At 41.2% G+C, this 21,536-nt stretch overlaps 1 protein-coding gene, 1 non-coding gene and 1 pseudogene across 7 annotated transcripts in view; 1 reads left to right on the forward strand and 2 right to left on the reverse strand.

Annotated features, from left to right (window-relative positions):
* Nucleotides 1-21,536, forward strand: part of HMGXB3 (HMG-box containing 3) — a 53,048-nt gene that overhangs the window by 18,785 nt on the left and 12,727 nt on the right. For 4 of the 6 annotated variants that reach the window (XM_003900352.4, XM_017960046.3, XM_009209374.4 and 1 more), the window contains 8 exons: nt 12-143; nt 5,702-6,120; nt 8,132-8,307; nt 8,446-8,543; nt 12,020-12,118; nt 13,737-13,886; nt 17,476-17,777; nt 18,253-18,380. In XM_003900352.4, coding sequence (XP_003900401.2) covers nt 12-143; nt 5,702-6,120; nt 8,132-8,307; nt 8,446-8,543; nt 12,020-12,118; nt 13,737-13,886; nt 17,476-17,777; nt 18,253-18,380 — 1,504 coding nt within the window. The remainder of the gene's footprint in view (nt 1-11; nt 144-5,701; nt 6,121-8,131; nt 8,308-8,445; nt 8,544-12,019; nt 12,119-13,736; nt 13,887-17,475; nt 17,778-18,252; nt 18,381-21,536) is intronic. The other 2 variants (XM_009209375.4, XM_017960045.3) reach the window with 2 other exon arrangements.
* LOC108586195 lies at nt 2,973-4,168 on the reverse strand (annotated as a pseudogene).
* Nucleotides 10,646-10,749, reverse strand: LOC116275170. Its single transcript, XR_004184127.1, has one exon. It is a non-coding gene; the product is annotated as a small nucleolar RNA U13 (small nucleolar RNA).

Genomic DNA, 21,536 nt, shown 5'->3' on the forward strand with positions numbered 1-21,536 from the left:
TTTATTTACAGACCACTACATATACCCGCCGGGGCCATGGGACATGCACCAGCCCAGGGTGCTCCTTTACATATGTCACCAGGCACAAGCCACCTAAGTGCCCTACCTGTGGTAACTTCCTAGGAGGGAAGTGGATTCCAAAGGTAAGGTACATTGGCTGTTGCTGCTTTGGAAGCCTCACAGAGTAGGCTTTCTGTTTGCCATTAGGAACAGGTGATTTTTAAAAAGTTAACATTTGTTTTTACTGTCTGACTATACAAGTAAATCATTTCCATTATATATAGTTTGTTTAAAAAACACAAGAAAAATAAATTGTTATCCAAACTCATATACCATCCAAAGAAAAGCCATTATTAACATTTTGGTGTACTTCGTTCCAGTCTTTTTTTCTGTGAATAAGTTCTGCATCTGTTTTTTTCTTCTTCTTTCCCTTCTTTTTTTCCTTTTCCAATAGAGATGGGGTCTTGCTCTGTTGCTCTGGCCTGAAACTGTCTCCTGTCTTGGCCTCCGAAAGTGCTGGGATTACAGCACTGTGAGCCACTGTTTTCCCTTTTTTTCTATTTTTTCGTGGATATCTCCAATACTATAATATTTTACTTTTTTAAATTTAACATATCATACCTTTAAATATTCTTCAGAAATATTACCTGTTTCATAATTTCCATGAACTACTACACCATGTTTATTTACTTATTTCTGTCATCCCCTTATCTATATATATAGATATATCTGTGTCTTTATTTAACACTCATCGCCAGTTAACAGTGTTTCTGTTTATGTCACATTGTGAGTTCCTTAATGACCTTGGGATCCCCCACAGTCTTTGCCCATAGAAGACACTCAAGAAATAAATGAGCATCACAGCTGTGCCCTTTTGAAGTTGTGTTTAACATGCTGTCACCTGTGTATGCTTGGTGTGCACCAGATAAAACATACATACTTGCTACATTTTTTATATGAAACTATACATTTTAAGGGCTAAAATGGATGGAATAGGCAGTAAATTCTCACCTAGTTCAGAGAGGAGAGACATTTATAAGGCCTGGGACAGACAGGGAAGGTTTTATAGAAGAGAGAGAGTCTTGAAGAATCAACAGAATTTGGGTGGGTAGAAAAGGAAAGAGAGGACATTATTTTAGTGAAAATTGCTTAGGTTGGGATTGTGATGATCACATGTTTAACTCAGCATGGTCCAAACTTATATATGTGTAGAAAAACCTTATAGCAGCATACCTTAAATTTCTCCAGGGCAATTTTCACATCTCTTTGAGAAATAACTGGGATGGTGACTTTTGCCCTCTGGATGAGTGTTTTCGCTTCTGGCTAAGTTCAGGGTAGCACCAATTCCAGGAGACAGAACAGGATAATTGAGAACACAATTCTGGAGTTAGCTACCTCAGTTCAGACCCCTACTTGCCATGGTTTTTAACTATGTAATCTTGGTCAAGACATTCTATATCTGTTCTGGATTTAAGTTTTGTCTCATCTGTAAATAGAAGTTAGTACCTACTTCATTAGGGATGTTAGCAGGGTCACATAAGATTATCCATATAGACTAAATGGCACAGTTTCTGGTATATATTAGATCTTCAGTGAATGCCCTGCTATCATCATGATAGACATCAATGTAATTATTAGCCCTACTATTGCTCTTCATGTTATCACTTCTAGGGTCAGGAAGGACCTAGTGCTAATATCTCACAGGAGGTTTTGTAAAGCTCTTGTGCCATCTTCTCTGATGTGCTTCTGTGAAGCCATCAGTGTATTCCCACTGTATTCCCCAAAAAGGCAGTTCTCTAGCTGCAGTAGGGAGATTGAACTGGATAGTAGTCAGAATTTTCCTTGGCCTTTCTTGACCAATGCAAAGCAGGTCTCTTAAATGACCATATTTCCTGCACGTGTGCATGAAAGACTGTCAGTGACCGTTATGGGCTTGTCCCTCCTGCAGGCTATTTTTACTTTGGCTTTTTCATTTCTTGTATGTATGGTTTCTTTCCACTTTGATTGAAATAACTTTTGTTTTTTTTTGAGACAGAGTCTCTTGCTATGTTGCCTAGGCCCATTTCGAGTTCCTGGTCTCAAGTGATCCTCCTGCCTCAGCTTCCTGAGTAGCTGGTACTGTAGGCATATGACATCGTACCATCATACCTGGCTTTAACTGAAATAACTGTTTTTGTTTCTGGTTTTTTTTGAAGATAGAGTCTTGCTGTATTGCCCAGGCTGGATGGCACGATCTCAGCTCACTGCAGCTTCCACCTCCCAGGTTCAAGTGATCCTTATGCCTCAGCCTCCCGAGTAGCTGGGATTACAAGCATGTGCCACCACAGCCAGCTAGGTTTTTTTGTATTTTTAGTAAAAATAGGGTTTCACCATGTTGGCCAGGCTGGTGTCGAATTCCTGGCCTCAAGTGATCCACCTGCCTTGGCCTCACAAAGTGTTGGGATTACATGTGTGAGCCATGGTGCCCAGCCTGAAAAACTTTAGAGCCGTGGTTCTCTTACTAAGATCAAGCTGATGGCATGAAAACAATTTTTTTCTTAGCTACCTTCCCCCCATCTTGACTTGCTAAGTCAGAATTTGCCAATGTATTTTGCAAGAATTACCATGTAAAGAGTAGATACTGTGATCTCTAAAGCTTATAGGAACAGAATAAGTGAGAGAAGATAGGTAACATTTTACCATCAATGCACTTAGAATTTTAGAAATAAAATTGACTTTGATTATCAACTACTTCAACTCTTTTGAGTTTCCAGCTGAGGAAAAATAGATTTTAGAAAAGCGACTTACTAAATTCACACAGCTAATTATCCCATTGCCTTTTCCACTAAACCACACTTCTCAGGCATTGCTGTGCTGTTTAGCTGCAGAATGTAAGACAAGCTTGTCCAATCCATGGCCCAGGATGGCTTTGAATGAAGCCCAACACAAATGCATAAACTATCTTAAAACATTGAGATTTTTTGTTTTTTAACAACTGGTAATCAATGTATTAAAATAGTTGACTTAAGCATCTGTAGTGGTGACTTCCATCTCAACTCCTGGCTCAGTACTGATGGAAGTAATCTGCTTAATTTCAGAAGGACTGTGCAAGTCAATTAGTTGTTTGTGGATTCTCCTATGGCAACATTCCTGTGTCTTAGAACCTTGACCACAAATTTTTCTTGTAGTGATTCTCAAAGTCTTGGTAGGCATTCGAACTGATCCTTTCACTGAGATTATTTTCCTTTGCTCCTCTGATCAAGTCAGCACACATCTTCTCCAGGGACTTTTTGTTACAGCTCGTTAGAATGATTTGAATTCGGTGAATTGCCACCTCCAGCTCCATGAGTGTTTTTCCGGTATCTTTAAAAGCCTTGGCTGCAGCGGGCTTCCTGACCGACTTGTTCCTTGGCGAGAGAGAACAGCGGTGAGTCAGGAGCAAGAGCGGGCAGGAGCGGGCGGACCACAGCTCTGCACCACCTACGACCGTGTCTTCCTCAAAGAGCAAAACATTACAATATTTTTGTGTGTGTGATTATTTTATTTTTATTTTTTTAAACTCATCAGCTATTGTTAGTGTATTTTATGTGTGACTCAAGACAATTCTTCCAGTGTGGCCCAGGGAAGCCAAAATTGGACACCCTTGATCTATTAATAAAATTTCTTGAATTCTGATTTTTGAAGCAGCAAGTATAATTTGTCTCTAAAAGCTCCAAGTGTGTTTGTGCCAGGCAGGAAATGACTCGCCTTTTGTTGTATTGTTCTAGAGTTCATACTGGCTAAAGTTAGCCCAAGAAATATGTGGCATAGTTCTCAATGAATTGAATAAAACAAAAGATAGTATATAAGGCTGTTTAGCTCAAGGCTTCATTCTTAAGGCTCTCCAATGGCAGCAACTGAGGTCTCTCTGAGCCTGCAGCCTGTTTTATTTACCTTAAATTTTGAAAGTAACATCTAATATGAGTAGGCTGAGTTAATGAAATGTGAGATCACCAGGTAGAGTTTTGCTCAGGTTGCTTAAATTAACCAATCTTTCTGCAGTGATTTTTGTCTAAAATAGCCTACTTAGTGCAGTGTTTGCTCAAAGATCTTATCTCAAGAAATGAGTTTAGTCTCCTGTTTTTCTAATAAATTTTCTCTCTCCTGCAGTAAATAAACTCTGTGCACTTGACTTGGAATTTCTCGTCATGTTAACTCACTCTCTTAGAATCTGAGAATGCTTTACCAAAGAGCTCTTAAGAGGTCACCTGTTACTGGCTCTTCTTTTTTTTTTTCCAGACAGGGACAGGGTCTCGCTCTGTCATCCAGGCATGAATACAGCTCACTGCAGCCTCAGCCTCCTGGGGTCAAGTGATCCTGCCACCTCAGCCTCTCTAGTAGCTGGGAAAACAGGAACACAGGCTGCATACCACCATACCTGGCTAATTTTTTTTTTTTTTTTTTTTTTTTGTAGAGATGTGGTCTTGCCATGTTTCCCAAACTGGTCTTGAACTCCTGGGCTCAGGCGATCCTCTTGCCTCAGTTTCCCAAAGACTTAGGATCACAGGCATAAGCCATGGCGCCTGGCTGTTACTGGTTCTGAACTAGAAGTGCAGTGTGCAGATGGCTTTAGAAATGTTGAGGGGTTTTGGGGTAGTAAGCTACTGGGAGATAAATCATATTGAAATTTAATGACATTGGCACAGACACTAAACTTCTGTAATGTGCAGGTAGGTCCTCCACGCTGAATAATTAGGTCACCCAAAATGCTGTCTGGCTCCTGTTGACAAACACTGAGAGCCCAACCCTTTGCTATTTCATAAGGGGGAATGAGGATTCAATTGAAGCTTGCCTTACACCACATAACTAATTAGGAGTGGAGCTAAGCTTGATAGAACCTAGCCTTTATGTTTCCTAGTTTACAGTGCCCTTCATGATATGCATGGTGGGTAGAAAACCTTTCTGAAACCTATTCCAGAGACAACCACTATTTAAAAACATTTTTTTAAAGTGTGCAGGTGTGTATGTAATACTGTTATTTCCACTGCAGTGCTAATTGGATAAAAGCTGAGACACCAAGGGCTTTTTAAAACCAGGTCTAGCTAAAATAGCGGCTGCCATTTTTAGTGAGTTTGAGTATTTATAGCAGATAATAATGCATGAGTTAATTTGATCCAGTGCAAAGTATGTGACATATGTGTAAGTCATTCTTAAGACTCACCTTAAAGAATCTGGAACAAAAAATAGAATTTTTCCCAAAGGAGGTGAGAAAATTTGAATCTGTCCACATGAGGTTGTGGCCACACTGGGATTAACTGAATCTCATAAAAGGACCACCAAGGTGAACAACTTAGGACTTTTAGTTCCTGTATGGCAGTATGTCACCCTCTTTCTAGACACAGAGAAGTAGGCTTTGAATAATGTCAAACTAAATGTAAAACTAAAAAATGCCGACATTTGGTTGATGAAACCTGGAGAGGCTTTTCAATAAGAATTCATTAGAAGATGAATAGCTTTATTCAGATGAAAGCGTTTAATACTATAGTGAAAGGAGCCTGTAGCCAGAAGACTTAGATTCAGGCTAGTTTTACACTTGAGACCTTAAGTTAACTTCTTCGTTTCATGGACCTTAGTTTCCTTATTTGTTGCCCATATGTTATTAAAATGATCAAATGAGAGAATGTTTGTGAATGTCATCAACTGTAAAATGCCTTATGTATACAAGGTATTCTTATTTTTCTAGGAAAAGCCAGCCAAAGTAAAAGTGGAATTGGCTTCTGGTGTCTCTTCCAAAGGCTCTGTGGTGAAAAGAAATCAGCAACCTGTCACCACTGAGCAAAATTCCTCTAAGGAAAATGCCTCCAAACTGACTCTGGAGAATTCGGAAGCTGTAAGCCAGCTCCTGAATGTAGCTCCTCCCAGAGAAGTAGGTGAGGAGAGTGAGTGGGAGGAAGTGATCATCTCCGATGCCCATGTTTTGGTTAAGGAAGCTCCTGGGAATCGTGGTACAGCAGTCACTAAGACACCAGTCGTCAGAAGTGGTGTGCAGCCTGAGGTCACTCTGGGGACAGCTGACAATGACAGTCCTGGAGCAGACATACCAACACCATCTGAGGGGACAAGCACCTCCAGTCCACTCCCTGCTCCTAAAAAACCTACAGGGTAAGTCAGTGTGTTTGTATAATATAGAGTTGTATTTAAAATAACAGCTTTGGAAATGCCCCATGTTTGTTTTATCCCATGTCCTTACAGCATGCCTTAGAGAGGCAGCAGAGCCCAGGCAGTGGTTCCTGTTTTAGAGATACAGAAACCAAGGCCTAGAGATATATAAAGATTGTCCCTTCCCCTTGGACTCTGCTATCCATGTACTGCTGTCAGATTACTTACACATCTCTTCTTATCAGTCTCCCTAAAGCAGTTACTAGAGTCTTGCTGGCACAGGCTCTGGGCAGTATTAAAACTGTGAGTTACCAGTCCTGGATACTGGATTTGGAAAGAGAAGCTTTATTAAAGCATCCTGTAGAAAGAGTTCTGGCCTGATGGTCAGAGAACTCAGTACTGGTTCCAACTGTTTCTGGCTTCTGTTTGACCTTGGGCGTTGTCACTTCATGTCTGTTGACCTCAGTTCTCTCCTCTGAAAAATCTTGAGTTGGGTATTAGAAAATCTCTTCCTCACAGGCTGACTGTACAAACTGAAGATTGTGTATAAAACATGCAACCGAGTACCTTGTAAGTTGGAGGAAGTCACTATCTTTTTCTCCCCTTTTCCTCCTTAATTGATTCTGCGTATATCCCTTCCCTGAGGAAGTTGTGTTCTTGTAACTGAAGACCCTTATTTGTATCAGTGGTTCTCAACTGGTAACAGTTGTGCCCACAGTGGACACCAGAAGCCAATTCCACTTTTAACTTTGGCTGGCTTTTCCTGGAAAAATAAGAATGCCTTGTATACAAATATGTATGTGTGCATGTATATATATTTTTCCTACTTTTTTTTTTAAACACAAATCATAGCACAACATACTTCTACATCTTATTTTTTATTTTTATGTTTATTTTTATTGTTTGAGACAGGGTCTCGCTTCGTCATTGAGGCTGGAGTGCAGTGGCGCAAACACAGCTCCCTGAAGCCTCACCCTCCCGGGCTGTCGATCTTCCCATCTCAGCCTCTCGAGTAGCTGGGACTACAGGCACGCACTACCACACCTGGCTAATTTTTGTATTTTTTTTTTGTAGAGATGGGGTTTTGCCATGTTGCCCAGACTGGTCTCGAACTCCTGGGCTCAGGTGATCCACCTGCCTTGGCCTCCCAAATACATCTTGCTTTTTTTTTGGAATGGAATCTCGCTCTGTCGCCCAGGCTGGAGTGCAGTGGTGCCATCTCATTTCACTGCAAGCTCTGCCTCCTGGGTTCACACCATTCTCCTGCCTCAGCCTTCTGAGTAGCTGGGACTACAGGCGCCTGCCACCACGCCCGGCTAATTTTTTGTATTTTTAGTAGAGACAGGGTTTCACCTTGTTAGCCAGGATGGTCTTGATCTCCTGACCTTGTGATCTGCCCACCGCGGCCTCCCAAAGTGCTGGGATTACAGGCGTGAGCTACTGCGCCTGGCCCCATCTTGCTTTTTTTTAAAAAAATAATGTGGCAATATACTTTGGCGATGGTTTTGTATATTTAAAGGGTGAACCTATGCACTTTAGAACTTTTGTTTAAGACATGTAAATCACTTTTTATTTAGGCCTTCTGCAGTGCAGGCCCTGTGCTCAACATTGGTGCTGCAAAGATGAAGCAAACATGGACTCTGTTCTCTAGGGTCTCTAAGCTGCTGTTATAAGTATGTGCTCTAACTAGAGATAGATTAAATGTTATAGCTATAATAGCGATTGGCATTACTTGCTATAGACATTGTTTTACACTTCTTTGTCTTCGCAGTGACTCCATAACGTATAGGTAATTACCGTTCCATTTTACATGTTAGAAACTAGAAGTTAACAGAAGAATGAAATTACTTGCCCCAGGCCGCACAGCTATTTAGTGGTTGAATTTGAACTCAATCTGTCTAAAGCTTGATAGCTGAACCCCAATACTATCCTCTAATAAAGCACTATATAGAGATTGCACTTTGGTTTTCTTCCCTTTGTTCCCGAATTTCCAGATTTCTCTTCTTCTTTTCAGAGTTGACCTGCTTACCCCTGGGTCCAGAGCTCCAGAGCTTAAAGGCAGAGCACGGGGCAAGCCCTCATTACTGGCTGCAGCAAGACCCATGAGAGCGATTTTGCCAGCCCCAGTTAATGTGGGGCGAGGCAGCAGCATGGGACTGCCCAGGGCCAGGCAGGCCTTTTCCCTGAGTGGTAAGGGCTGGGGCATACCTGGGATGGAGGGGCTGTCTGATGGGAAAGGGACAGGAGTAGGGGGTTGAGAATGGACATAGAGACTTGGGGAGACTCTGAATGCACTGAAGTCACCAGTTTGGCTCCTGTTTCTCTCAGATAAGACTCCTTCTGTGAGGACTTGTGGTCTGAAGCCAAGCACACTGAAGCAGCTGGGCCAGCCCATTCAACAGCCATCTGGCCCTGGTGAGGTGAAGGTAAGACCCATTTTCCGGAGTGGGAGCTGTTTGAGGGTCTGGCTGCTGCCGTTTAATGTATCAAAACTATAGGTAAAGGCAGATCCCAATTCTTACACGTTGGCAGACCTCTGGGAGGAGGTTAACATGAATGATTTATCTATTTTTTAAGTAATTTCTTTTTATAAAGTGAATACATGTTTTTAAACCTTTTACTTAGAAATAATTTATAACAGAAAAAAGTCGCAAAAATAAAAATAGTACAGAGAACACCCATATACTCTTTACCTAGAGTGACCTATTGTTAATGTATTGGCCCATTTTGCTTTATCTTTTTTGTTCATGTTTTTCCCCCTGCCATGTGTGGGTGTGTACACGTGCATGTGTGTAAAATACACATTATAGGGTAAGTTATGCCTTTATGCTTGTTTGTGTATTTCATAAGAATAGGGATATTCTTTTTTTTTTTTTTTTTTTTTTTTGGTGGCGGGGTCTTGCTCTGTCACCTAGGCTGGAGTGCAGTGGCACAATCTTAGCTCACTGCAGCCTCCACCTCCTGGGTTCAAGTGATTTTGCTGCCTCAGCCTCTCCTGAGTAGCTGGGATTTCAGGAGCACACCACCATGCCCAGCTAACTTTTGTATTGTTGGTAGAGATGGGGTTTCACCATGTTGGTCGGGCTGGCCCTGGACTCCTGACCTCAAGTGATCCACGCACCTCAGCCTCCTAAAGTGCTGGGATTACAGGCGTGAGCCACCATGTCCAGCCTAGAATAGGGATATTCTTTTACTGAAACATTGATGCATACCTTTACTTTCCCATTCATATTCCAAATTGTGTCAGTTTGACCTGTGAGCCCTGAAAATCTGAGACAGGTCTCAGTTAATTTAGAAAGCTTATTTTGCTAAAATTGAGGACATGCACCTGGGACACACCCTCGGGAGGTCCTAATGACATCTGCCCAAGGTAGTCATAGCAGTTTGGTTTTATACATTCTAGGGAGACATCAATCAACATACACAAGATGAACATTGATTCAGTCTGGAAAGGCAGGACAACTCGAAGCAAAGGCAGGAAGACTCAAAGCAGGGAGGGGGCTTCTAGGTCGTAGGTAGATAAGAGACAAGTGGTCGCATCCTTCTGAATTTCTGATTAGCCTCTCCAAAGGAGGCAGTCAGATATGCATTTATCTCAGTGAGCAGAGGGTGACTTTGAATAGAATGGGAGGCAGGTTGACCCTAAGCAGTTCCCAGCTTGACTTTTCCCTTTAGCTTAGTGATGTGGGGGCCCCACGATTTATTTTCTTTTCACAGACCCAATTTTATATATATATATATATATATTTTTTTTTTTTTCCCCCCAGAAACAAGGTCTTGCTGTGTTGCCCAGGCCGGAGTGCAGTAGTGCAATCATAGCTCACTTCTGCCTCGAACTCCTAGGCTCAAGGAATCCTCCCGACTCAGCCTCCTGAGTAGCTGGGTGCACAGGCAGGCACCATCATACCAAGCTAATTTTTAAATGTTTTTTTTGTAGAGATGGGGTCTCTTGCTGTATTGCCCAGGCTGATCTCAAAACTCCTGGCCTTAAACGATTCTCCCTCCTTGGCCTCCCAAAGTACTGGGATTACAGGCATTAGCCACCTCACCCAGTGTCTTTTTTATTTTATTGTATATTTTTAAAGCCTCTCCCATTCTAGGACAGTTCCTTTACATGGCATATTTTTCTCCAGTCTAAGATCCAGTCTAGGATCAGATATTAACATTTAGTTGTCATGTCTCTTTAGCTTCCTTTTAAAAATGAATGCATGATTGTAGAAAATAAAGAAAATTCAGGTAAAGGAGAAAGAAAAGTCCCTTATGATCCTGCCACCCAGAATGACCATCTGATATGCTTTCAGGTCTGTTCCTGAATTTGTGTGTGTTTATTTTTTACAATTTTTTAAAAATCAGAAACTTGGCTCTTACTCCATATACTAGTTTGTGGCTTATATTTTCACTTCATTTAGTGATACAGATATTAAAAATTTTCTGGGTGTCCAGATTCCATGGATTAGTGGGGTTTGTTTGTTTGTTTGTTTTTAGCTGTATGTAGCTAGAATAATTATCAAGGTTTTTTTTTTTTCCATGTCAAATGGGTAATGTGCTGACATTATAATGAGGTTTGAGGGAGGCACATCTCACCCATGTGGGTGAATACCAGATCGTCATACTTGTGAGCTATAAAAGGATCTATCAAAATGTCCTTAGCTAGCATTTTTCAAGCTTTTGATCATGACCCTCAGTAACAGGCATATTTTTATATTACTGCCTAGTAAACATATATACTAAAGGTTTAATGAAGCTGTGCCCTTACTATATGCAGTCACTTTTTTTCTCATTCGTATTTGCAAAATGCTGGTTTCAACCCATTAAATTAATGTTATGACTCCTCATTGGATTGTGGCCTGTAGTTTGCAGACTGTGTCATGGACCAGGTTGGAATAGGAAAACGGGTCTGCCATCTTCCTTTTCATGTGTTCTTTGTCAGTTAACTTCCTTTCTTTAACAGTTTTACATTTGCCCTGACAGGAATATCAACTGGCTTTTACTTTGAGAATTATTTTATTTTCCACACAGATATGGCAGCTCTGGGTGTATGTGCGATCTTGCGGTGTAGAAGGAAGGTATCTGGTTAGTGTCGGTAGTTTTGTAGATTTCCAGCCCCTAGATTCCTTCATGTACACTCTGTTACTTGGGTCAACCCCCGTCTTCTCTGTAAATAGTTTCCTTTTGATTGGTGACATTGGGTATTTGTTAAAAGCCACAAACTCTTTTACTAGTCTTAAACCAGTAAACAGGTACATGAAATACTCTGAAAATCAACTTAAATTCATTATTATAGAATAATTTTAATTTTGTTTGCTTTATCTTTTCTCTTTTTAGCTATATAAGTAAAATATACATTCCTTATAAAACATTTGAGGCTCATGCCTCTAATCCCAGCACTTTGGGAGGCTGAAGTGGGAGGATTGCTTTAGTCCAGCAGTTCAAGGCCAGCCTGGGCAACATAGTGAGACCCACATTGCTACAAAAAAAAAAAAGAAAATTTTGTAGATAGTGGTAAAGAGGGAGAAACAACCATGATTGTCCTCTTACCCTGTGACATTTTAGTGAATAATCTTTCAGACATCTTTCTATGCAAAGTTGTTCAACCGTGTATTTGTATGTATAAAAGCTATTATATGCTTTTATAACTCAGTAGTAGTTGCAAATCTGATTCATGGTGTTTCTAATACCTGGTATTAGAAACTGCACAGAAGCCTGTGGCAAGCCCTGGACTTGAACATGACACTCAGCCTTTGGTGGACTGGTGACTGCCAGCTGGCAGTCCAGAGGGCTCATTTGGAGAATAGCTCTACAAATTCCCTGGGAAAGCATTCCCTCAAGTTGTTTCAGGACATGGGACCTCAGGAGTTTGGCTAAGGTTCAAAAGCACTAAACAATTTGTTCTGATCCACAGCTACCAAGTGGCCCATCCAACAGGACTTCTCAGGTGAAAGTTGTGGAGGTCAAGCCCGATATGTTTCCTCCATATAAGTACAGCTGCACTGTGACATTGGTAAGTATGCAGCTAGGTGGGTGGTGGGTTGACATGGAGGTTGTTTTGATTTTGTGGTTGAAGGTCAGTAGGAGGCTCGGGGAGAGGGTGGTTGTAGCTGGGAGGGAGAACAGCGTCAGGTATAGATTGTTAATGCTGAAGATCCCCTCCCTGATGCAAATGATAGCTACTGGATAAATCTGCTGGGTTGTTTTGGTCTCTTTCCAGGTGAGATTTATAAAGTGTAGGACAGCTGAGATTAGTGTATTTTTATTGAGAGCTGCCAGAGATGAGAATCCAGTCCAGATTTAACATTTAGCAGTCTTGGAACCTTTTAGCTTAGAAAGGGTGTTCCACAGTTACGTTTAGGCGACATTGCCTTTTTCTCCCTAAAACAGAGTCCAGTTCAACACTGCTATCTTAAAGTAAAATAGAGAAGTACTTTAGTAAAGCAACTTATTTTGTTTAGCCTAGTGTTTCCCACAGGGGTTTTCTCTTTATTTTTTAACATAACACATATTAACATCCTAATGGACAAATGTGTGACATTGGGATCACCCTTTTGTAGGGCAGGCAGCATAGAGCAGGGAAATAAATGCTAGACAGCTGAGAGACCTGGTCCAAAAGGAGTTCTGGCTCTGCTGCTAGCATGCCGTATGCCCCTGGGCAAGATTCTTTCCTTCTGTGGTCCTCAGTTTCACTGTCTGTAAAATGCTGCATTGGTTTGGACATCTTTGGGGCATCTATCACTCTCAGTATTCTCTAATTCTGTTGATGCTTAAAGTATCAACCAGCCAGATGTCTTTTGGCAGTTTCTCGAGCTGATTTGATTAAGATGAACAGATTTTGAGAGAACAGCTAGATTTTTAAAAATTCTGGCCTCATAATGGCAAACAGGTTCAGAAAGGGTCATTCATTTGTTCAAAAAATATTTATTGAGCACATATTCTGTGCCAAGCTCTGTGCTGGGGATTCAGTAGCAAACAAGACAGCACGGTATGATGGGTTAATGTCTGGTCTGACCGGATCCCTAAGGAGAATGTGTCTCTTATCCTGGAGATGTGCTCAGATTTCTTTTTCCCGTGACCTAAATATAATCACTACCTTCTCCATGCCTTTACTCTCCATTTCCTTTGGCTACAGGAGGCAACTAGATTTACCATTTAGGGGGAACTACCCCTAAGTAGACCCTCTCTTCTGCTGATTAGTTAGTAACTTGTCATAGGAGCTTAGATGCTAGAGCTTTAAGCTTTAATAGTCCATAAGTCACAGTTTGTCTTCAGGCAGGGCTTGAACTCTTTAGTTCACCAGTCTCTAGCCCTCTTTGTTTAAACAGACCTGCTTCACTCCACCAACTGCCTGGACCCTGAAGGCATTTGAGTTTCTGACCATTGAGAGTCTACTCTCTTGTTTCACAGAGAGGGAAGGACTGGACTGGATTTGCCAAAAATTTACAGCCTATATTAAAAGTAAAAAGGTTAACTGCAGAAAAAAGGTTAAGGCTCTTGAAGTCAGGCTGAATCTGGTTTGCAGTTGCCACTCTCTTCTCTGATTTACTGGCAGCTGCTCATTCTGGTTCTGGGCTCTGCCCAGGTTTAACTTAATTTTTGTAGAATTGAACATTGGTCTTACTTTTTAGGATTTGGGCCTGGCTACATCAAGAGGCCGGGGAAAGTGCAAGAATCCCTCTTGTAGCTATGTCTACACCAACAGGCACAAACCTCGGATTTGTCCCAGCTGTGGTTTTAACCTTGCCAAAGACCGGACTGAGAAAAACACCAAGGCTATCGTGAGTTCTTTCCCCAAACACATCCCCTGGCCTGTTCTGGGCTCTGTTAGTGAACCTGTCTTAGTAGAAATAAGAGGATTTTTAAAGTACATGGTGGTAGTTAGAGCATCCAAACTGGAACCAGATTGTGGGTTCTGAACCTGAACAAGTGCCGCCTTTTCTCCGAGCCTCCTTGTCCCCATTGCCAGGGTGAAGGGGTTGATTAGGTACCTTGATCTCTGAGAACCAAGAGTTCATTCACTGAAGAGAATGATATAGCACAGGCCTTAAGTAGGAGTCAAAGGAGAGGGATGAAAGGGTTGCATCCTCTTACCTCTGAGGCCTGATACTAGACCTGTAAGTTGATTTACTGTTTTGGTAAATAGAGAATGCCAAAGCTAAGACTTTGTAGATTAGGGCACCACTGCTTTCTCAGGTTCCTTGGAAAGCTTTTAGCTAATCAAAGCTTTATTTCTAGCAGTCTAGGCAAACCTCCTCTCTCAAGTTGGGCCAAACTACTTGGACAGTAAAATACTTTCCACTTGGCTCCTTAGGGCTGCTATTATTACTATTACCAGGAAAAACGGGCATTTTCAGAGGTCCTCAGAATTTCCGTATGAGTTTTTTAAAGTGAACAGAAAACAATTGCACTTGAGGCAGCAAATGGAATGACTAAAATAAGGGTAAGAAGAGAAATGTCACTGATCTGCCTTGGGGAAAGAAGGGATGGCACATAGAACAAACAGGTCAGGACCTGAGATGGAGCCTGGTCACTCCAGATCAAGTCTGGACCTTGAAAGACAGGCAGGTTTTGGATGGAAGGGGAAGGCATACCATACTTAAGGATAAGTGTGAGTGAAAATGTGAGAAAGGAAAGTGGAACCAAAGTATGTGGGCACTAATGACTTGGTGGGAAAAACACTGGGGCTGGGAGTGACCCTGAGTTGGAAGCTTCCCTCTCCCGAGCTTTGTTTCTCCATTGGTAAAATAAGGTGGGCAAGGTAGATTAGATCTGGGCATTTTACTGTCAGAGCCAGGAGCCTTAGAGAAGACTGAGAATTGAGCTTGAAGGAGTTTATAAATCCCTGAAATTTCATGCAAAATGGGTCCGTAGCTTTCATCAGATTCTCTTGCTCCACTGGATGCCTACTGCTGGAAGTAAGCTTTCTTCCCAGATTTTCAATGAGTTTTAATGTGCTCCTCTTGCCATAGCACTGATCACACCCCATATTGACTGCTTTTCTTAACTCCCTATGAGACCACAATCTCTCCTAGGCCAGGTATGTCTGTTTTTCCTGCACCTTCTAACCCTGGAGCTTATATATACAAAGTGTGTCTATCTGTAATTAGGAGATAGAATTGAGTTCTGTGTAGGTAGAAGCTCTGAGCATTCCTTTCTTCTTCCAGTTCATTTTAGCTATTTGTGCAGTTTGCAGTGGAAGTGGATGTTACTCTCTAGATCTAGGATGATGAAGTGACTTAACTTTTCAAGTGACATAGGAAATTATCTAGGGACCTCTTGCCAATTTCAGATCCCACTCTTAAAACTTATATCCCTCTGTATTTGGTTAACTGAGAGCTGCCCACCCCCAGGACTCACCTCTGCAGACCCTCCATCACTTTCCAATCTCCTAAAGTTTGGAGAAATACAATGTAATTATTGCTTTCCACAAAATAAAGCACTGGTGAGAACCACAGGTACCTTCTTGTGTGTTGTCATTTGGAGTCCCCTGGTGGCCAAATGTTTTCACATCTCTGAGCTGGAATGGTCTTTAGTCCTTTCTGTTCTTCATCTCTGGCTAGAGTCACAGGACAGTATTCCTGCCAAGTGGTCTCCAGCTATGGTTTCATAGTCGTGACTGAGAACACACAGCCTCTCGGGGCAGCTCATTCTACTGTTAGTCAGCTCTTCTGTAGCCATTAATGAATTAATTCTCTCAGCCAGCATATATTGAATGCCTGCTATGGGCCAGGCTTTCAGAGATGAATAGGACGTGGCCCTTTTCCTTGAGAAGCTTACAGTCTAGTGGGAGAGAAAGATAACCAAACTATTACAAACGAAAATTGTCATAGGTGTGCAGAGTTAATAAAAAGCTCCTTGTTATTAAGTGTCCTAGTCTGTTTTGTGTTGCTGTAAAAGAATACCTGAGGCTAGGCAATTTATAAAGAAAAGAAGTTTATGTGGCTCATAATATGGCAGTCTATACAAGAAGCATAGCACCAACATCTTTTTCTGATGAGGGCCTCAGACTGCTTCCACTCGTGGAGGAAGGCAAGGGGAGCCGGCATGCACAGAGATCACATACAGAAAGAGAAGGCAAAACTCATTCACCACCTCCCTTGCCCCTGCCCCACGTTAATCTACTCATGAGGGATCTGTCCCCCTGACCCAAATATCTCCCTTTAGGACCTGCCTCCAATGTTGGGTTCACGTTTCAGCGTGAGATTTGGAGAGGGTAAACATCCAGACTATAGCATTAAGCATTTAACTTCTATAGAACCATGTATAATGTGTCCATCAGATATGAATCAGTATCTTGTGTGTGTCTCAGGCATCATGCTGGTTGGGAATCAGTAAATAAGCAGAATTCCACCCTTACTGAAGCGGGGAATGCAGTGGTTTAGCAGCTATCAAATGATGAATTCTGCAGTCAAGGGGTGCACTCAGAGAACACAAAGAGGGGAGTGATTTATGCTGCCTTGGCAAAAAGGATCAGGGAGGAGCTCCATTGAAGAGAGACCTGCTTGAGAAAGACCTATTTTTAATGAGTATTTCAGAACATTGTTCCTGGAAGCCTCTGACTGGTATATAAAATTACCTTGTACCCAGAAGCCACTGAGAATTAAAGACGGATAACTTTAAGCAGTGCAGATACTTGTTTATATATCAAAACTATCATTCATAGAGCCTTCATTGCACCATAGGCATTGTGTGCTAAGTGCTTTACTTATAATGTCTTATTTAAACTGTGTAATAGCTCTAGATTACTATTTTCATGTGTCATTTCACAGATGAGGAAATTGAGACTCAGAAAGATTAAGTAAATTGCCTTGGGTCCCACACATACAGCTGTTAAGTGGCATATCCAGAACTGAAACCTGGGTCTGTTATCCTCTAAACCCCATACCTGATGAATGAGAGCTAAGTGTTGAATCCATTACCAAGAGTTGTATATAATCCTTTCGTTTACTGATGCAGGTTGAATATCCCTTATCTGAAGTCCTTAATACCAGAAGTGTTTTTGAATTATTTCATTATTTGCAATATTTGCAGAATACATACTGCTTGAACATCCCTAATCCAGTAATTCGAAATCTGAGATGTCTAATGAGCATATCCCTTGAATGTTGTCTCAGTGATCAAAAAGTTTCAGATTTCAGAGCATTTTGGATTTGGGTGCTCAACCTATAGAGAAACTGAGCCCCACAGAGAAAAATAACCAGCCTTTAGTCACACAGTGAGTTATTAGCTGAGCTGGTTAGGAACCTAGGTTTCCCACCTATCAGTCATGGGCCCTATCTGTCTGCTGCTCCCAGTCTTTTATTATTTTAGCCTGAAGCTGGCTCTTTCTGCTCTGAGTGCTTGGTGATCAATCCACTCTCTTCTCAGGAGGTGAGCTCACCACTCCCAGATGTACTGAATGCCACAGAGCCCCTGAGCACAGCCCAGAGGGAGATCCAGCGCCAGTCCACACTGCAGCTGCTGCGCAAAGTCCTGCAGATTCCTGAGAATGAGTCAGAGCTGGCTGAGGTCTTCGCCTTGATTCATGAACTCAACAGCTCTCGACTTATCTTGTCCAACGTGAGTGAGGAGACAGTCACCATCGAGCAAACCTCTTGGTCGAATTATTATGAGTCTCCGTCCACGCAGTGCCTTCTCTGTAGCAGCCCATTATTCAAAGGGGGACAAAAGTAAGCACCCCTTAACTCTGCCCCTAGCTGCCCCATCCCAGTTGGTTCATATTGCTCCTTTCTTCAGAAAACTTATATTAAAGCTGTAACTGTGAAGATGTTATTCTCTGCCGTTTCTAGGCTTCCTTTACCTTTCTGATTGCTAAAAGTAAAGTGATAATTGGTAATTCTCATTTCTGTTGAAATGCCTGAAATTTATCACCAGCTTAGGATTTAGTTTACATCTGGACTGCCCCACACAGTGTTTAGGTTTGGGAGTTCATTGGGATTTGTTAAATTGTGTAATAAATTCAGAGTTACATTAATTGTAGGGGACGATTCCACAGATTCCAACAAAGTGGAAATACCTACCAGAAAACCTAGAAAATCCTAAGCTCCAGCAAATGAGAATTTGCCATTGATCACTGAGCCTTGCAACAACATAAGGAAGTCTCTTTCCCTTCTTTTTTTTTGTTGGTGATGTTTCTGGTACTAGCTCCCTGGCTGGGCCCCAGGAGTGCTGGCTGCTGACAGCCAGCCGTCTGCAGACAGTGACTGCCCAGGTGAAGATGTGTCTGAACCCCCATTGTCTGGCCCTGCACAGCTTCATAGACATCTACACAGGTGGGTGCCAACCTTCTCTTCCCTCAGAGAATCCAAAAGCAGGCTTGGGAACTGCCTTTTTGGATGAGACCTTGGGCTCTTTGAGGACCGGACCTTCTCAGATAGGGTTTCTGAGGAAGGGGGAATCTTCTTCCTAAATGTCTTAGTCCCAGAAGATGACTTTTACCTCTCAAGTGTTGAAGCTCTGAACTGGGATCTTTAAAATAACATCTTCATTGTGAACGGGCTGGAAAATGCAGACAGACAAAAAGAGGAAACAAAAAATCAAGAGCATTCCTACTGCCATGAGATAAACACTTAACAATGTTCTCAATCTTCCAGAAATGTTTATTCATCTGTGCAGAATATAAGAAATTATAGGATTTATAGGTTTATAGTCTTTCTTTGAACAAAAGTGCGGTTGTGCTAGGTGTTGTTTTGGAATGTGCTTTTTAAATTTAGGGGTACATCATGGGCATCTTCCTGTGCCAGCAAGTAGAGAAGTACATGACCATTTTTAAAGGGATGTATGGTGCTCCATTTTACACTTTTGTGATTCAGTCTTTGTGTACAGCCCTAATTTGTCTTTTGGACAAATACTCAGAAGTGGAATTGCCCCACATTTACCCTTTCCTACCCTATTATTCATCAACATCAGGCATTTATGGAACACTCACCATTTTTGGTTGAATCCTAAATTTTGTTTGTAGAATTGAGTGCTAAAGATGAAAGCATATTTGTGATGTATTCTCTTTGTCTTAGAACTTAATGGTGCTTTATTTTGAATTCGTGTTTTTAATGTCTTATATTATTAGATTGAATTTGTACTATTTTATGCTCTTGCCAACAGTTAACAAGAGTGCTTGTTACCCTATAGTGTATCTAGGCCAGTACTCAGGATTATATATTTGTTTAATCAACATGTATTTTAAAATTTACATGTAGTTAAGTGTGTTGCTCCCAGTTCCATCATTTCTGACAGATATACTAAGTGGTGTAACTGCCTTCACAATCAATATATAGAACAGGTCTATCACCCAAAACATTCTCTTCTACTGTTCCTTTGTATTTAAACCCACCCCCTCCCCCAACCTCTGGTAACTGTTTGATCTCATCTTTATCCATATAGTATTCTCTTTCCCAGAATGTCATGTAAAAGCAATTATAGCACGTAGCCTTTTAAGTCTGGCTTCTTTCAGTAAGCTAATCCTTTGAGTCATCCATGTTGTCTTTATCAGTGGTTTGTTCCTTTTTATTGTGGAGTAGTTTTCTGTTGTGTCGATGTACAGCAGGTTGTTTATCTGTTCCCCGTGGGAGGATATTTGGTTTGCTACCAGTGTTTGGCAGTTACGAATAGAGCTGCTGTAAATATTTGTGTACCAATATGAAATGAAACCTAAGTCTTCATTTCTCTTGGGTAAATACCTAAGAATCAGATTGCTGGGTCATATGGTAAGTGTGTGTTTAATTTTATAAGAAAACAGCATTACCAAAGTGGCTGTACCATTTTGCATTCCTTCCCACAGTAGGTAAAAGTTACAGTTGGCTCTGCATGCCAGCACTCAGCATTATCTGTTTTTGTTTTTCAGCCATTCTAATACGTATGTCTCCATATAAATTGTAGAGTTAGCTTGTCAGTATCTGCAAAGTCCTGCTTGAATTTTAATTAGATTGTGTTCAATCTGTACATATCAATTTGGGAAATTTTGACATGCCTAAAAATGTTGAATCTTCCAGTCCATAGTCTTTCTCTCCATTTTAATAGGTTATCAGTTTTTCTAGTTTCAGCATATAGGTCCTGCACATATTTTGTTAGACTTACATGTAAGTATTTTACTTTTTTTTTCAGTCCTAAATGACATGGTTCAGTTTCCAGCTATTCATTGCTAGTATAGAAATACAATTAAGTTTGTCTGGTGACTTTGTTTTTGTAGATGAGTATTATAATTTTTTTAAGTTTATCAATTTTATAGGTAAAAATTTGTATATAACCTGTTAATTTGTTGTATTTCTTTGTGCTAGGTAGACTATATGTCCTTTTTATGATCCTTTATGAGTTTTTTCCTATAGTAAATTTCTTTTGTGAGTGTTTTCATTCTTCTTTTGGGCTTTTCTTGACAGTTTTCTCTGAGTTTATCACTCTGTTTATTCAGTTTTACCTCTAGCCTGTCAGAATGTGGTATCAGTTGTCTTTTACATTTGTACTTGGTGATTTCTAGGGGCATCATGACTCTTTTGCTTTTTTATTTTGTTTTTTTTTTTGAGACGGAGTCTCGCTCTGTCGCCCAGGCTGGAGTGCAGTGGCCGGATCTCAGCTCACTGCAAGCTCCACCTCCCGGGTTTACGCCATTCTCCTGCCTCAGCCTCCCGAGTAGCTGGGAGTACAGGCGCCCGCCACCTCGCCCGGCTAGTTTTTTGTATTTTTTTTAGTAGAGACGGGGTTTCACCGTGTTAGCCAGGATGGTCTCGATCTCCTGACCTCGTGATCCACCCGTCTCGGCCTCCCAAAGTGCTGGGATTACAGGCTTGAGCCACCGCGCCCGGCCTCTTTTGCTTTTTTAAAAAAAAATTTATGGGACCAGAGCTTTGCTCTCTCTTATGGTTTCAGCCTTTGTACTTCTCCATACCCTTCTTCACTGGGAACACGTATTCCAAAATTTGCTTTTGTGCAAATTAGTGCATTATATTTTGTGCACATACAAAATCACCCACTTTTATTTGTCTTAAATTGACTGCACTTAAATTCCTCAGATTCATTCATTTCAGGATTTGGTGTTGGAGTGATTTCATAGCCTTTGTTACACCCCTTACACATTAATGATCTAAAGGATGCTCCTGGCCTTTCCGCAGGTGCAGTTGTGTGAGGGGTAAAGGACCTTTGGTCGTAAGGACTGAGCTGGGTGGGAGGAAAGTGTTTCTTTTTTTTTACTGGGGGGAAAAAGGATCTACTATATGTACTATTTCATTCTGTTGTTGTTGTTTAATGATGTATTGTAGGCAGCTTTGTGTCAGAACAGGTAGATCCATTTCTTTTTTAAAAAATGGATTCCATGTTGGAATACTTTATTCTTTTTAATGCTTTCAATTTTATGAATGCATCACAATTTAATTAACCTTTCTCTATTGATGGGCATTTAGTTGTGAGGTTTTTGTTTTCCCCTTTTAAAATACATAACT

Source organism: Papio anubis, chromosome 5, assembly GCF_008728515.1.
Source record: "Papio anubis isolate 15944 chromosome 5, Panubis1.0, whole genome shotgun sequence".
Classification (NCBI taxonomy): domain Eukaryota; kingdom Metazoa; phylum Chordata; class Mammalia; order Primates; family Cercopithecidae; genus Papio; species Papio anubis.